Below are 16,690 nucleotides of genomic sequence, written 5' to 3' on the forward strand. Positions count from 1 at the left end.
ATGGTACTAATATTATGGTGATAATTTATTACCAGAGTCCAACAATGCAGCAATGGGGGCTGCTTGGAGGGCTTCTAATGGTCATAATAAAGGTCAACAGCAGTGAAACTCTACACAACAATGAAATTATATCAACAGATAAACCAGGTTAGCAAAATTTCAGTTACCTTATACAATATGATTGATTAGTGGAAATGAAGTCAGACTAAATGTAATACTAACAAAGAATCAAACACTAAGCTCTTTTCCACTGTATAGAAAGAATAATTATTGCTCACTGAGCTATCATCAGGTACAAGACCTGTCTTTTTATTGATGATAACTCAGGGTGTCGAAATGCACATCATATTAAATCTTACCTCATTTTTGAAAAGTATATTTTCAATTCTTCACTATGAATTCCTTACACAACAGTTAACTTGAACTACAATTTTTAGAAGGAAATTTGTTAATGCTAATATTCAAATTTAAGATGATAATGACACATTACAATGAAATCAATGTGTGAAAAATTAAATGTCTTTTAAAAGAAACTCGTAATCTACTTTGCTTCATATTAAATATTTCCAATATATCACAAACCTTCCACAAGAAAAAGAAATTAAGGTGAATACATTGAGTGGGAGTGAATTATGCCTCTAAAAACCCTATTCAGATTATCCTTGTGATTATGTCATTTTATATTTGATATATCAATAGTAAAGCAAAAAACCTACTGTTTCATATAACCTTGCAATAAGGGTAAAAATAATTTATTTCATAAGAATTTAAAATAATGCAAATGATAAAGCTACCAATCAATTGAGTGTCCAAGTTACTCGCAATGTTAAACTGGTATGTTAACAGCTAGTGAAACTTATATGATAAAGAAACTTTTTCAATTAGCAAAGGGATGTCACTAAATTATTTTAGAATCTAACTTTTCAATAACATTTTGAACCAACACAAATTACAATGATAATAATCCTCTGCAAAGACTTGTGGGTGGTGTGATTATCCTTCCTGAAATTTGCAGTTCCTCCTTGCAAAACTAGTATTAAAGTTACCATGAGGAATAGAGAGATTTGTGAGCAAATCATTTTCCTGAACAGAAATCAACAAATTGAAGCATAAAATAGACTGACATTTGCCCATTAGACTATTCTGTAAGACTATTCATACTGTTTTGCTTATACTTTGCAATATATTTTTTATGAAACTGTAATCAGATGAGTTTTTACAGTGTATTTTTCATTTTTATGACCTGCATCATGAAAAGATTTCTATTTATCAACACATTTTTTTTAACAAATCCACAACTACTTAAAACCAGATCCAGTAATTTGACATTTATGCCCACCATGACAACTGAATCTTTTATTTCCATATAATTAGGTTCCTAGGAGAATATTTTTGTATACTACGGTTTTACTGCCTTAGACAGCATTAATGTTCATTATGGCGGTAAAGAAATGTTTTAATGTCAATGTGCCAACCATTCATTTGCTGTACCTTGGTGATAAAATATTGTATATGACATAAAAATGCAATTTTAAATATTAAGAGATCTATTGGAAAATGGCATTCAATTTGATTCAAGGTTTGGATTTCAGACATTCAATGTTTGGGATCCACAGTTCAATCTGCATAAGTTGAGCTCAAAAGATATCTCAATGAATAACTTCTGTTCAGAAACAGTAGGAGAGGGTAAATGGGAAGTTTAAAACTGTAAAATTGAACAATTTTAAAGCCCAATGAATATATATCAGAAGAATATAGTAAAAATGTTACAGTCATGGCATCTCCTGCAGTTTCTTGGAATTTCAAATTGAAGTGCGAACCTTATATGCCTGAAATAGCATATCCTTCACCTGACATGACTTGCATTTATATCATTCCACATAAGATGCATTTCGAAATATTGACTAGGGGTTTTGTATAAAGATAAGTCAGGTAAAATACTAAAGCTATTATTGATATTTCTGGTTTGAATTTACAACATAGCATAATTCAATCTTTTTTGCAACATCAAGAAAAAATTTTGCACAGGGGAATCATCTATGAAAGAAATTGTTTCGGCTCATCAATTATCAGCTATTACTGAACTTCGATATGAGAGTCAAAACTTTCACTAATCTGTCATTCAGCACATGCTGTGTCTGGAAAGTAATGCAATTATTTTTTCTGGTGCTCCTATTAGTCTTAGTACATTCAGACTGGATTGTCAAGCTGAGGGGACTCTTCGCTATATAGTACTGCCAAGCTCAGCTCATTTTGAGCTCTTGGAGCATCAGGATCACAGTTTTCATGAACCTCCTGATATTATACATGTCAAGAAGTCAACTCTAAAACAACAGCATGCGATCAAGTTCAGTGCAAAACAGAAAAAATGTCCTGCTAACACCTACCAAATTAATCAGAAAGCTTAGAAGAACCCTGCTTTTCTGTATTCCCAAGTTTCAAGATGGTTGAAGTCATTTTAGGAGGGACAGGAAGAGGTGGGCAATGAATCTCACTTTAGACAGCCGTTGACCAGGAAAAGCTATGACAATGTATCTCATGTTCATAATCTTTTGAATATCAATTTGTGATGATAACTCGAATTAAATTATTTTACAGATATTTGTGGGTGTATTGTTTTTAAGCAATTATTACAAATAAATAACCAGGATATCTGGATATTTATTCATATATTAATCAATTCTTATATACATAATATTGCAAATTAATTGTTTTAATGTTGATTTGTTTTCCTTCAGGAAGCCATAGATTAAGGGAACTCGTAGTATGGAGAAGTTAGAGGCTTCCAGTGTGATTGTGTTCCTATTTTTGAAAGGTTACAATTCCCAGCAAATCCATGATGAAATAATAGCAGTTTATTGATATGATATCCTGTCATATGACTCAGTTGTCAAGTGGAAAAGGAATTTCCAAAGTGGCCATATGTCCCTCACTGACAATTCAAGAAGTAGAAGACCATCACTCAAGGATAATGCTGCCGCACTGAAGAAAATGGAGAACTTGATCCTATTAGACTGAGCAACCATCCAAATGATCATGAATGATACTGATATTTGGTATGGCAGAGTGTGGATAATTATCCACGAACATTTGCACATGTTAAAGCCGTCAGCAATAAGGTTCCTTTACCACTGACTTCTTTTCAGAAGCAAACACAGTGCAACCTGCAATTGCAACAGGGACAGCCAATCAAAGTGATATGGCTTTGAAATTTGGCCACATCCACTCTTTCCCCCCAATTTTGTCTCAAGTGACTTTTTCTTATTCCCAGAGTTAAAAAAACCATCATGGGGTCAGAGATTTTATGACACAAATGACATAATTCAAAAGGTCGAACAATGGTTTCCAAAAAAATTTGCTGAGTTCTACAAAGACGACCTTCGAAGGGTAAGGAAATGCTGGGAGAACTGTATAGCTCAGAATGGTGTCTATGAAGTGAAGTCTTAAGAATAACAAATACAAATCAAGTTTATAGGATATATTCTGCATTTCTTCAAGGAAATGAATGGTGATATGAAGCGGGTAAGTGGTTTCAAGGTCATTGAAATGACACCACGATTTGTAACCTTGCCCATTAAATTGATCATTGACTTCATGTGGATTGTGAAAATTACACTTTATCTAGAAATCATCTTTAAGAAGTCCCTAAGAGATCACAAGGTTTCTAGTGACTGGAAAGGAAGAGAAGGAAGGAGTAGAGTAAATTACAGACCTTTTTCCCTCAAATCCATATCAAGATTAGCCATGGAACATATAACTTTTGGTATGATAATGAGATACCTATAATCAAGAGTTATTGAAGAAAATCCAGCACAGTTTTTGAATGAGTTGATCCTGCTGGACACAAGTTGCTCTTTTGGTTCATGATATTTTGGGTGCAAGAAAAAATAATCTTGCAGTGGATGCCAATTTTCTTAACTTTGGAAAAACATTTGACAAAGAATCTCATGGTAAATTACCCTCAATGCTAGAAGCCTATAGCAAGAATAAAAACATCCCAAGCTTGATTAAAGACTATTTGAAGAGTGGCTGGCAAAAGATAGTCATAGATGATTTTACCTCTAATGCAGTAGAAGTAACTTCAGATGTTCCCTCAGGGAAGTGTTATTGGACCTTTTTTATTACTTCTTTACATTAAAAACATAAACTCAGCAATCAATAGTAAGTAATACACCCTTATTTGCTGATGATGCAGTGATTTACAGAGAAATCCATATTCCTGTGGATAAAGTAGCTTTTGCAGATGACCTTAATGCAATACAGCATTGGTGCAAGTAAAAAGGTCTGCAGGGATCATCATTTGGAATAGGATTATTTCTCTGCGAAATACCAGCCATATCTAAAACACTGACATAGAAAGTGTAAGCTTACTCAGACATTACCCTTATTTACAACCCTTCTTGGGTGAAACAGATACAAGGAATATGTAAAGTATCTAGTGGAAAATTGGAATTTATTAGAGGAACATTGGGGAATGTAGCAAGAAGGTAAAAGAGCAATGCTATTTTTTTAAGTAGGCTTCATTTAGAATATTCTAATAGTATATAGGATCCTCATGGACTAGGATTGATGGCTAAATTATATTGTGTTCAGCATGGAAGAGCTAGATTAGTAAAAATTTACCATTAAATGAGAAGCATATGTAGATTTTTGAGTAACTATATTGTGAATAATTCAAGGAGCATAGGAAAGGTAAATAACTCCTCTTGCATGAAATGGAATGAATTCTCTTCAGAGATGATGTTGAAAATATATTATTAGCCACTTCATTCCATGATTAGAAAGAGCATTTAATTAAAAGTCATTATGGTTTAGGGCAAAAAATAGATTTTATAAACATTTTTCCAGGTACGAAAAGAGATCAACTGCACAAGGGGAAAAGTACTATCCTCTTTCCATTATAAGAGGCTTATAATGTTATTATCTCATCTAGCATTAGTTATTGTCCTCCTTCTAACTAGAATCTCTTCTTGTGAGCATAGATAATATTAATACTTTCTTGTTTAGTTAGTATGTACCTGTTATAACAATGATTAACATAATTTGAATTATTTCACATTTATAAATTAATGGTAACTAAAAATTAAGACCTTGATTTTTCATGTTGTATGACTAGTGTGTTACCACCACATGTCACAAACCATAGGAATAGCATACAGGGTATGATGTAGATAGACATATGCAGTGTTGACTGCAAATGTTTTGACACAGTGCCTCTGCTATCTATGCTTAAAAAGTTAGAAGAGATTAAAATCCTTAAAACTGCAATATTAAAGTTAAGCTATTGTCATACAGTTATTACCTTACCTTGTCATGCTTTTAATTTCTCTTCTAACCTCTCTAATAGCTATAACCTAACTATAAAAACAGTTTCATTTTTCCTCATAAATATAAATACCGCAACATCTCTAGCAATTTATTTATAAATTCAAAGAACAGTGAGTATATTACTATCCATTTGAAAATGAAGTTACTTTTCTATTGAAAAATACAAAAAAGTCCTTAAATATAATAGTATGTAATAAAATATACCTTCACGTAAATATTGCTGTCAAATGATAAAACGTTAAACCAAATATCAAATTAATAATTGTGCCAAAGGTATTGTTAAAAATGACGATTGTTAATCACTTCAAGAATAATGGGAAGAGATACTTTTACACAAAAGTTAATTGACAAAGTGTATGCAGTAGTTAATAGGTGTACAATTTCTTTTACATTGCAGATTTACTGGGGCAGCAGCGGCAGAGTAATCTTAGTACCTTGGACAACGAAATTAATCAACGATTTTTTCTTGATAAACTTATACACATGGGAAATACACAGACATTTCCAGTACATATTGGCTCATACTACGAGTACAGTGATGAGGATTATTTTGATTATGAAAACTCAGATATTTCAGACAGCATTTACCATTTTGGTGAAAGCCAAGAATGGCCATTTTGGGAAAGCAAAGATACATTCTCAGCAACAACCAATCCAGAGAAACATCATCAAAAAACAAAGGATAAAAATGATCAGAGAAGTAAAGAATATACTAGTAGTTACTGGCAGGCAAGTTATGAAAACTACAGTAAAGAAGGTGGATTTCCACATGGTGAGAGCTCATCAGACAGTAAAGACTCACACAGTTCTAGATCAAGTGAGACTTATTCATCAAAATCTCATTCTTCATCAGAGGAAGACTACAAGCCTAAAACAACAACGAAGAAACCACCAGCACCCAAACCAACAAAACCTCCAAAATCACCAACAAAGCCACCCTACCCAGATAAGACAACTAAATATGGTGGTGGAGGTGGATATTCACATAATGATGGGTCATCAGACAGTAAAGAATCACACAGTTCTAGATCAAGTGAGACCGATTCATCACAGTCTCATTCTTCATCAGAGGTAAGCTACAACCCTAAAACAACAACAAAGAAACCACCAGCACCCAAGCCAACGAAACCTCCAAAACCACCAACAAAGCCACCCTACCCAGACAAGACAACTAAATATGGTGGTGGAGGTGGATATTCACATAATGATGGGTCATCAGACAGTAAAGACTCACACAGTTCTAGATCAAGTGAGACTTATTCATCAAAATCTCATTCTTCATCAGAGGAAGACTACAAGCCTAAAACAACAACAAAGAAACCACCAGCAACCAAACCAACAAAACCTCCAAAATCACAGACAAAGCCACCCTACCCAGACAAGACAACTAAATATGGTGGTGGAGGTGGATATTCACATAATGGTGGGTCATCAGACAGTAAAGAATCACACAGTTCTAGATCAAGTGAGACTTATTCATCAAAATCTCATTCTTCATCAGAGGAAGACTACAAGCCTAAAACAACAACAAAGAAACCGCCAGCACCCAAGCCAACAAAACCTTCACCAAAACCGCCAACAAAGCCACCCTACCCAGATAAGACAACTAAATACGGTGGTGGAGGTGGATATTCACATAATGATGGGTCATCAGACAGTAAAGACTCACACAGTTCTCGATCAAGTGAGACTTATTCATCAAAATCTCATTCTTCATCAGAGGAAGACTACAAGCCTAAAACAACAACGAAGAAACCGCCAGCACCCAAACCAACAAAACCTCCAAAATCACCAACAAAGCCACCCTACCCAGACAAGACAACTAAATATGGTGGTGGAGGTGGATATTCACATAATGATGGGTCATCAGACAGTAAAGACTCACACAGTTCTAGATCAAGTGAGACTTATTCATCAAAATCTCATTCTTCATCAGAGGAAGACTACAAGCCTAAAACAACAACAAAGAAACCGCCAGCACCCAAGCCAACAAAACCTCCAAAACCACCAACAAAGCCACCCAACCCAGATAAGACAACTAAATACGGTGGTGGAGGTGGATATTCACATAATGATGGGTCATCAGACAGTAAAGAATCACACAGTTCTAGATCAAGTGAGACTTATTCATCAAAATCTCATTCTTCATCAGAGGAAGACTACAAGCCTAAAACAACAACAAAGAAACCGCCAGCACCCAAGCCAACAAAACCTTCACCAAAACCGCCAACAAAGCCACCCTACCCAGATAAGACAACTAAATACGGTGGTGGAGGTGGATATTCACATAATGATGGGTCATCAGACAGTAAAGACTCACACAGTTCTCGATCAAGTGAGACTTATTCATCAAAATCTCATTCTTCATCAGAGGAAGACTACAAGCCTAAAACAACAACGAAGAAACCGCCAGCACCCAAACCAACAAAACCTCCAAAATCACCAACAAAGCCACCCTACCCAGACAAGACAACTAAATATGGTGGTGGAGGTGGATATTCACATAATGATGGGTCATCAGACAGTAAAGACTCACACAGTTCTAGATCAAGTGAGACTTATTCATCAAAATCTCATTCTTCATCAGAGGAAGACTACAAGCCTAAAACAACAACAAAGAAACCACCAGCAACCAAACCAACAAAACCTCCAAAATCACAGACAAAGCCACCCTACCCAGACAAGACAACTAAATATGGTGGTGGAGGTGGATATTCACATAATGATGGGTCATCAGACAGTAAAGAATCACACAGTTCTAGATCAAGTGAGACTTATTCATCAAAATCTCATTCTTCATCAGAGGAAGACTACAAGCCTAAAACAACAACAAAGAAACCGCCAGCACCCAAGCCAACAAAACCTTCACCAAAACCGCCAACAAAGCCACCCTACCCAGATAAGACAACTAAATACGGTGGTGGAGGTGGATATTCACATAATGATGGGTCATCAGACAGTAAAGACTCACACAGTTCTCGATCAAGTGAGACTTATTCATCAAAATCTCATTCTTCATCAGAGGAAGACTACAAGCCTAAAACAACAACGAAGAAACCGCCAGCACCCAAACCAACAAAACCTCCAAAATCACCAACAAAGCCACCCTACCCAGACAAGACAACTAAATATGGTGGTGGAGGTGGATATTCACATAATGATGGGTCATCAGACAGTAAAGACTCACACAGTTCTAGATCAAGTGAGACTTATTCATCAAAATCTCATTCTTCATCAGAGGAAGACTACAAGCCTAAAACAACAACAAAGAAACCGCCAGCACCCAAGCCAACAAAACCTCCAAAACCACCAACAAAGCCACCCTACCCAGATAAGACAACTAAATACGGTGGTGGAGGTGGATATTCACATAATGATGGGTCATCAGACAGTAAAGAATCACACAGTTCTAGATCAAGTGAGACTTATTCATCAAAATCTCATTCTTCATCAGAGGAAGACTACAAGCCTAAAACAACAACAAAGAAACCGCCAGCACCCAAGCCAACAAAACCTTCACCAAAACCGCCAACAAAGCCACCCTACCCAGATAAGACAACTAAATACGGTGGTGGAGGTGGATATTCACATAATGATGGGTCATCAGACAGTAAAGACTCACACAGTTCTCGATCAAGTGAGACTTATTCATCAAAATCTCATTCTTCATCAGAGGAAGACTACAAGCCTAAAACAACAACGAAGAAACCGCCAGCACCCAAACCAACAAAACCTCCAAAATCACCAACAAAGCCACCCTACCCAGACAAGACAACTAAATATGGTGGTGGAGGTGGATATTCACATAATGATGGGTCATCAGACAGTAAAGACTCACACAGTTCTAGATCAAGTGAGACTTATTCATCAAAATCTCATTCTTCATCAGAGGAAGACTACAAGCCTAAAACAACAACAAAGAAACCACCAGCAACCAAACCAACAAAACCTCCAAAATCACAGACAAAGCCACCCTACCCAGACAAGACAACTAAATACGGTGGTGGAGGTGGATATTCACATAATGATGGGTCATCAGACAGTAAAGACTCACACAGTTCTAGATCAAGTGAGACTTATTCATCAAAATCTCATTCTTCATCAGAGGAAGACTACAAGCCTAAAACAACAACAAAGAAACCGCCAGCACCCAAGCCAACAAAACCTCCAAAACCACCAACAAAGCCACCCTACCCAGATAAGACAACTAAATACGGTGGTGGAGGTGGATATTCACATAATGATGGGTCATCAGACAGTAAAGAATCACACGGTTCTAGATCAAGTGAGACTTATTCATCAAAATCTCATTCTTCATCAGAGGAAGACTACAAGCCTAAAACAACAACGAAGAAACCACCAGCACCCAAGCCAACAAAACCTTCACCAAAACCGCCAACAAAGCCACCCTACCCAGACAAGACAACTAAATACGGTGGTGGAGGTGGATATTCACATAATGATGGGTCATCAGACAGTAAAGACTCACACGGTTCTAGATCAAGTGAGACTTATTCATCAAAATCTCATTCTTCATCAGAGGAAAGCTACAAGCCTAAAACAACAAAGAAACCTCCAGCATCCAAGCCAACAAAACCATCACCAAGACCAACTAAGACCAAAAAGCTAACAACTAAGCCAACTCCTAAACCGACAAAACCTTCAACAAAACCACCTAAGATGACAAAGCCAATGACCAAGCTGACAAAACCTCCAGCGAGAAAGAAACGTTCATCTCAATCAGCTAAGTCACCCCACACAGATAAGACAACTAAATATGTTTTGAAAGGTGGACATCATTCAGATGGTCTGAAGTCATCGGGTAGAAGTGACTTACGCAAAGACAAATCTAATTGGAATGATTCACTACATTCTCATACCTCATTGGAGGCAATCATGGAGCCCGAACGAACCACAGAGACCTTGCTGAAATCTAAAACAAAGAAAGATTTACCATGGATGACTAATCCATTCCATAAAGAAAAGACAAAGAGATACAATATGGAAGTTAGATATTCACATATTGGAGGGTCATCAGATAAAAGAGATATATACAGGGATAGTTCTAATAATAATAATACATACCATTCACATGCATCCCCTCAGCCAACAAAGAAAGCAACATTACAACTGAATGATCCTTTGGGAGATATGATGAAACCATCATTAGAATCATCATGGATGTCCTCATATTCTGAGGAAAGTGTCAAATATTCAAATGCGAATTGTGTGCCACATTCCTCCATTAAAATGAGGCAAGATCGGAATCACGACAGTAAGTTGAATGCTTGTGAAGTTGCTAATTCATAAGGTATAATATTCTTTAATAAGTAGCACACCATACTAATGTGCATATGGCATTAGTTGCTGTACACCTAATTTGTTTTCCATAAGGATTTTTTTCATTGTCCACCGATTTTAATTTTTTCTTGTGTTGTATTTTATGATGTATGAACAGAATATGATGGCATGGAATATTATGTCTCATCAAAGCAAGAAATTTTTATATTTGGACTTATAAGAGTGCTATTTAATGTATTCACATTGCTCATTTTTTCTAAAACACTCTTTGACCCAAATTTTCCTCTTATAGTGTGCTTATCTCTTATGCTTTCCCTATTGCTGTTTCCCTTTATATTCTACTGCCAACTTTAACTTCTTTAGCACCCCATTTTTCATAATGAAGGTCTCAAATCTTTCAGATAGCACCCATCTACCTCTTTCTTTGTCAACATGGCAGATTGTACTAACTGAAAATAATTTAAGTTTCAACAACTTCTTCATCCTTCTAACAAAAGGCACCACGATAAATGTATATATTGATTACTCAAATCAAGTCCCGATTAAATACAAGCATGCAGAAAATTAATGTTAAAAAATAATCCTCTCTTCTCCATGGCAAAGTATGATACTCATCCCAAGTCACTTAATTCTGACAATTATAATATCATCTACCCCATTTTGCTGGATAGCCAAAAACTTAGGAACATAAGAAAGAACTATAATCAATTATATCCTCCACCTTGACCTGGTGGAAGAGCTTGTGTGTAGGACATCACTCTATTAGAACAAAGACCCCCCCTCATCATCTCCAGTAGACTTCCAAATATTCCTAATACTCTGTCAAAACAGAGTACTCAATTGATTTATAATGCCCAACCTCCAGACAACTCCTTCGGCCATAGTGTGGTCCACCAAACTAAATCATTCTCTCCTCTCATAGTTCAAACCAATAACCTTGCACTCTACATCATTAGTTCACATATTTGTTAAGGGATACTATGTTTGGCAGATTTAGCAGACCTTAGTATCACTCCCATATTTTGTAAATACAACCCAAGTTAATGTTTCAATCTTGTGTGTCTGATTATGCCATAAAAATATGCAGAATAGCTTAACATTTTTGTGGATTTTTACCTCTTCCATTTTTAATGAATATTAAAAACCACCAGAAAGAAAGCCATAGGTGCTTACCAGTCGAACATGAAGAGAGATAATGACTAAGTTTTTGGGTTTAGTATCTTCAAACTGAAGGTTGCCTCTTAACTTAACTTAGTGGGGCATATAAATTGAATGTTGGAGCACATGAGGGTAGTAATAGGTATATAGAATAAAGTTCTCTATTTTTTCGTCATATTAAGAAGGGGAAGGAGATGAGTGACAGTGTGATGAAGAATAGGGTAGCCACCAAAATATTACCTTGGAACTAAAATTGTCCAGCATGTCCTCAGTGAAGAGCTCATTGTGGCCAATGACGGAATTGATAAACAACCACAAATTATTTCAGAGGAATTCTTATGTACCATGTGACATGATTACCAAAATCAGCCACACTTTCACCTTGTTTCTTGCCAACTCTGAGAAAAAAAGCAAATAGTATTCAGTCATTCATGTTTCAAAAAGTGAGTAAAACTTGAGTCTTAAAAAATGAGCCTTAAGATAAATGATGATTTTAAGTCGAGTTAATTTGAGCCTACTACTCTAACTTGACTTAAAAATTATTGATTTTAAAACTGCATTGAAATGATGAAAAATATATTGCCTGTCTCCAAAAACAAATACTTCTACCACTTATGTTCACTTAGACTTTTTGCCCTCAGTGTTTTATAATAGTTGAATGAAGTGCTCGATACTTCCCTTTTTAATGACATCTCCCATGCACTCTGACAGCTCTATCATTTACCTTCTCACTTAACTTGCTCTCTAACCATTAGTTTTCTGGAGAAAAACAAAGATATTGATGAATTTTATATTGATCTACTTGTTGAATGCTCCAAGTGTCCAGTCAGAAAAGTACTAGAAATGATTTCCCTCATCGATTTTTAGCTGTTTGAGTTACTTTCTTCAGCCAAAACATTGGTCCCTCATAGAGAAAACTTTCTTATACTAAGCTTATCTTGAACACATTGGAGTAGCTTTCCTCACATTCACAGTCCCTTCAATAGCTTCATTGTTGAGCCATTGTTTGGGTGACTTTTTTCATGCCTGCATCACTTTTTTCAGGTCTGCCTATTGAGGACTGGAGGCATCACATGGAAAAGTGCAGTAACTCTAGGAAGCAATGCTATTGCCCCTCCTGTCCCTATCGCACTCTAGATGGAACATGCAACAATCTGGTTCATCCTAACAGCGGCATCACAGAAACTCCTCTCTCAAGAGTGGCATCAGCAAGATATTGTGATGGTGAGTAGCTATTTAATTCCTATGCATTTTACTTTAGTTTGAACAGTGTCATATTACGTGATATTAAGTACATGTAGATTAGAGTTTTAGGATACAGCCTTGATAACAATATGTGCAGCCAGAAAGGCATGTTAGGCATTTATTATATGGACCTATTGGGTGAAATGTTTCAACATATTTGAGAGGGTGTAGGATCCCTATTACTGATTGCTGGAAAAATATTAAACTCAACCACCAGTAACCTTTTTCCATTACCAGTAACCCATCTTGTTAATGGAAAAAGCAACTCTATTTTGATAAGTTTAAATAACCTATAGCATTAAAAATATTGGGATTGCTGAGATACAAATTGCTTTAGATCAGTGGTCCCATTGTTGGGGGTGGGGGAAGCAGTCAACCCTAGATGGCACCTATTTGGTGGTGGTGCTTCATTTACCCATGAAGAGACAATACTGCCTAAACTTTAAAATTTCACTTAATTTAGTAAATCAAAGTTGAATATACTTCGAGAAAAATACTACTAAAATAAGCACCACAGTGCATCGTAGTAGAATATGACCAATTCGTTCATATGGTTTAAGTGACCATGATATAGTCAAGCTTATTGCTTTTCCCTGGAATATATACATACGAGGGTCATCCGGAAAGTAGTACCCGTTCGTGCCGCATGAAGTGCTGACGACGCGAGTAGCCGCTGGACGAGGTCAGATAGCTTCAGTGGCTTGTCTGCCTTCTCTGAGCCAAGTTGCGTGACGCTAGCATTGCCTGTGTTGTTTCTGTGATTGTTTACAATGTTTAAAAAAATTGAGAACGCCGCCAGTTGTGAAGTGAGGGCAGTGATTAAATTCCTCAATGCAAGAAACGTTCGCCCATGTGATATTCATCGCCAATTAAAGGAGGTGTATGGAGACAATGTAATGGACGAGTCGTCTGTTCGGCGGTGGTGTCGCAACTTCAACATGGGGAGGGGGAACACACACGACGATGAGCGTTCGGAGAGACCGTCTGTCATTACAGACCAACTGGTGAGCTCAGTTGACGAATTCGTGAGGAACGATCGGCGCATCACAATTGATGACATCTGTGAGCATTTTCCCAATGTTTCTCGAACAATTGTTCATGAAATTGTTAAACACCATCTGCATTATGCAAAAATTTGTGCAAGATGGGTCCCTCGCGTATCTCAATGAGCTGGCGGCGAAGGACTATGCAGCAGGAATACAGAAACTTGTCACACGTTATGACAAATGCCTTAATTTGCTTGGAGATTATGTTGAGAAGTAGTTTAAAGTATCCTCTTTCAAATAAAATTTTTTATGTTTGTTAATATTTACTTTTGTGTCTTTATTTCACGAACGGGTACTACTTTCCGGATGACCCTCGTATATTAACCTATAGTGGGTCGTGGTACTCCAGGGATAGAGCATTGAACTACTGACTGGAAGGCCCGGGTTTGATTCCCTGGCAAGCCTTTCTGAGCACCTTCAGCCCCACCCAGACTATGTGATTTTTCGGGTACCATATCTTCCTTGGAAACCATAACCAGCACAGGGAAAGGAACTGCCCCCCCTACCCTGATAAGTGAATTTAACATGCTGTCAGGCTTAGTATTGAGTGAATTCTACCATCACCTCCCAAACCGACCTTTGGGTTGATTACTGTGTTTATGGTTTTTTAATTATCTATAGTTTTTAATGCACAGATATATACTGAACTTTATATAAATCTAAATGGTACACACATGATTATTTTGCCCATAGAGTTTTTCTCACAGAATTATCTATTTGGCAAGGAGTACTCTCTTAGTATATACATGCATTCTTAGGAAGTTACTAGGCTCCTCTATTTTGCATCTTTTCCAAGACAGCTATTTAATTTCTGCAATATATGAGGCACTTTAATATAGCTAAACTAGAAGCATTGTCTTTATTTATGCATTAAGATGCTGAATATCACATCCAAATATGTAAAATATTCTTATAATAAAAATATTCTTTAATATTTAAACTGAATTTGGTTCATAGCATGTTCATTCAAAGCACAAAATAGCATAGTGATCAGATTGGAATGCAGAATACAAGAGGGCAAGGTGCTCCAGTGATATATGAAGGAAGACCTTGAGCGGTAGTTATACATTTTACCTTCAGGCTATCAGTACTCAATAGCACATACAAATTGAGCTTACTAGTGCTGCCAAAATTACATCAAATGGGCAAACAGGCAACCAAAACCATTAAAAACTGAATACTCCATCAGTTTTTCTCCTATGCTACATTGAACTTTTTGGCTTCCCATTCATAGGTTAGGATCCATTGCATTACAGATATTATTTTATTTTCCAGGGAATGCTCTTACCCAATGCAAGATACATGGTATTTCACTGCCCAAGTAATGCATCATAATTATTCATAAACGATAGAAATAATCATGTGCATATCAAAGCATATTTTTCTTGATTTTTACCATACCCTTTTTTATTTGCATAGGTAGGAGTAGTCCTCGAAGATCTGAGATTGATCACAAGCCATTACCAAGCAGCAGAAAGGTCACATCATATATATTCAACAGCAAGCCTAACAAACACAAGTATGCCACACAACTTGCAGCCATTTTCTGGATTTTTGTGACTGAAGATATTTTCATGGTGAAAGAACATGGTAAGAGACGGAGGAATTCTTTCATCTTTAGAAATCATTAGCACCAATACTATTTTTTCCAGTATGTAACAAATTATCCCTGTCACAAGATATTTACTGAATAGCTAGTCACCAGGCATAAATTTCCTATATTTGAAGTTCTAACTCTTCAGTTCTAGGATGTAAGAACATATACACCTATCTAATCAACAGAGCTTTCTGGAGAAAGACATTATGACATATGGAATGGTAGGTAAAATGTATAAACATAAAGCGAAATCTTACTCAATTAGCACCTCCCAAAATGAGTAATTTGCATTACAAAGATAAGGTAAGATATGGAGAAAGCCTTTACTTCTCGTTTCAAAATCGTTAATACCAATGCTATCATTTTTGGTATGCTACAAAATATCTCTGCCACAAGACATAACCAGAAAAACTATGTCAAGAGTCATATAAATTTCCTAAAATCTGAAGTGAAGACTATTTAGTTCAAGGATCTAAAAACATGTGAGCTATATCTCCCCATGGTCTAGCACCTTGAAATGGTGGAAGGGTTAATGTATTCTGATAACCCCTGGAGCTGCAATGTCAGGAGAAATGATAATTGTTCCTAGTATGGTCAGCCATGATTTGCTGGTGCTAGATGAAAGGTAGTCTGTGCAGCATCTGTTCGTCAGTGAGGTGGCTGCAAAAACATTTGGCTCCAGTGGGACGGCAATTTGAATGATGGTGTCACACTTAAAATGCTATTCAGGAAGGTACCAGAAAACCACCTGATTTATTTATCCCATGACTTAATGAAGGACACCATTATAAAGATGAATTCTGGCAACTATTGGCTTTGTGTGTAATTCCCAGCAGTAGAAGAGGCAACCACTGCCATTACATGAGATACTAGCATTACATGAAATCGATGCAATAAGGAGTCAACAGCAGCAAGAACAAAGATACAGGCAGAGCCAGTAGCTTGGCTTTAGGAAGATTTTGGGAAGATTTTGAGGACAGGCAAATTATAAAATATACAGCAGGAGATAGAAAGA

At 36.5% G+C, this 16,690-nt stretch overlaps 1 protein-coding gene across 1 annotated transcript in view; it reads left to right on the forward strand.

Moving 5' to 3' along the window:
* The window catches only part of LOC139700334 (filaggrin-like), a 103,820-nt gene that overhangs the window by 65,570 nt on the left and 21,560 nt on the right, over nt 1-16,690 (forward strand). Inside the window, exons 10-12 of the mRNA XM_071598974.1 lie at nt 5,726-10,603; nt 12,832-13,011; nt 15,498-15,668. Of these exons, the coding sequence (XP_071455075.1) occupies nt 5,726-10,603; nt 12,832-13,011; nt 15,498-15,668 (5,229 nt within the window). The remainder of the gene's footprint in view (nt 1-5,725; nt 10,604-12,831; nt 13,012-15,497; nt 15,669-16,690) is intronic.

The sequence above is a fragment of the Hetaerina americana genome, unplaced genomic scaffold (genome assembly GCF_022747635.1).
Source record: "Hetaerina americana unplaced genomic scaffold, ioHetAmer1.1.p SCAF_10, whole genome shotgun sequence".
NCBI classification, from domain to species: Eukaryota; Metazoa; Arthropoda; class Insecta; order Odonata; family Calopterygidae; genus Hetaerina; species Hetaerina americana.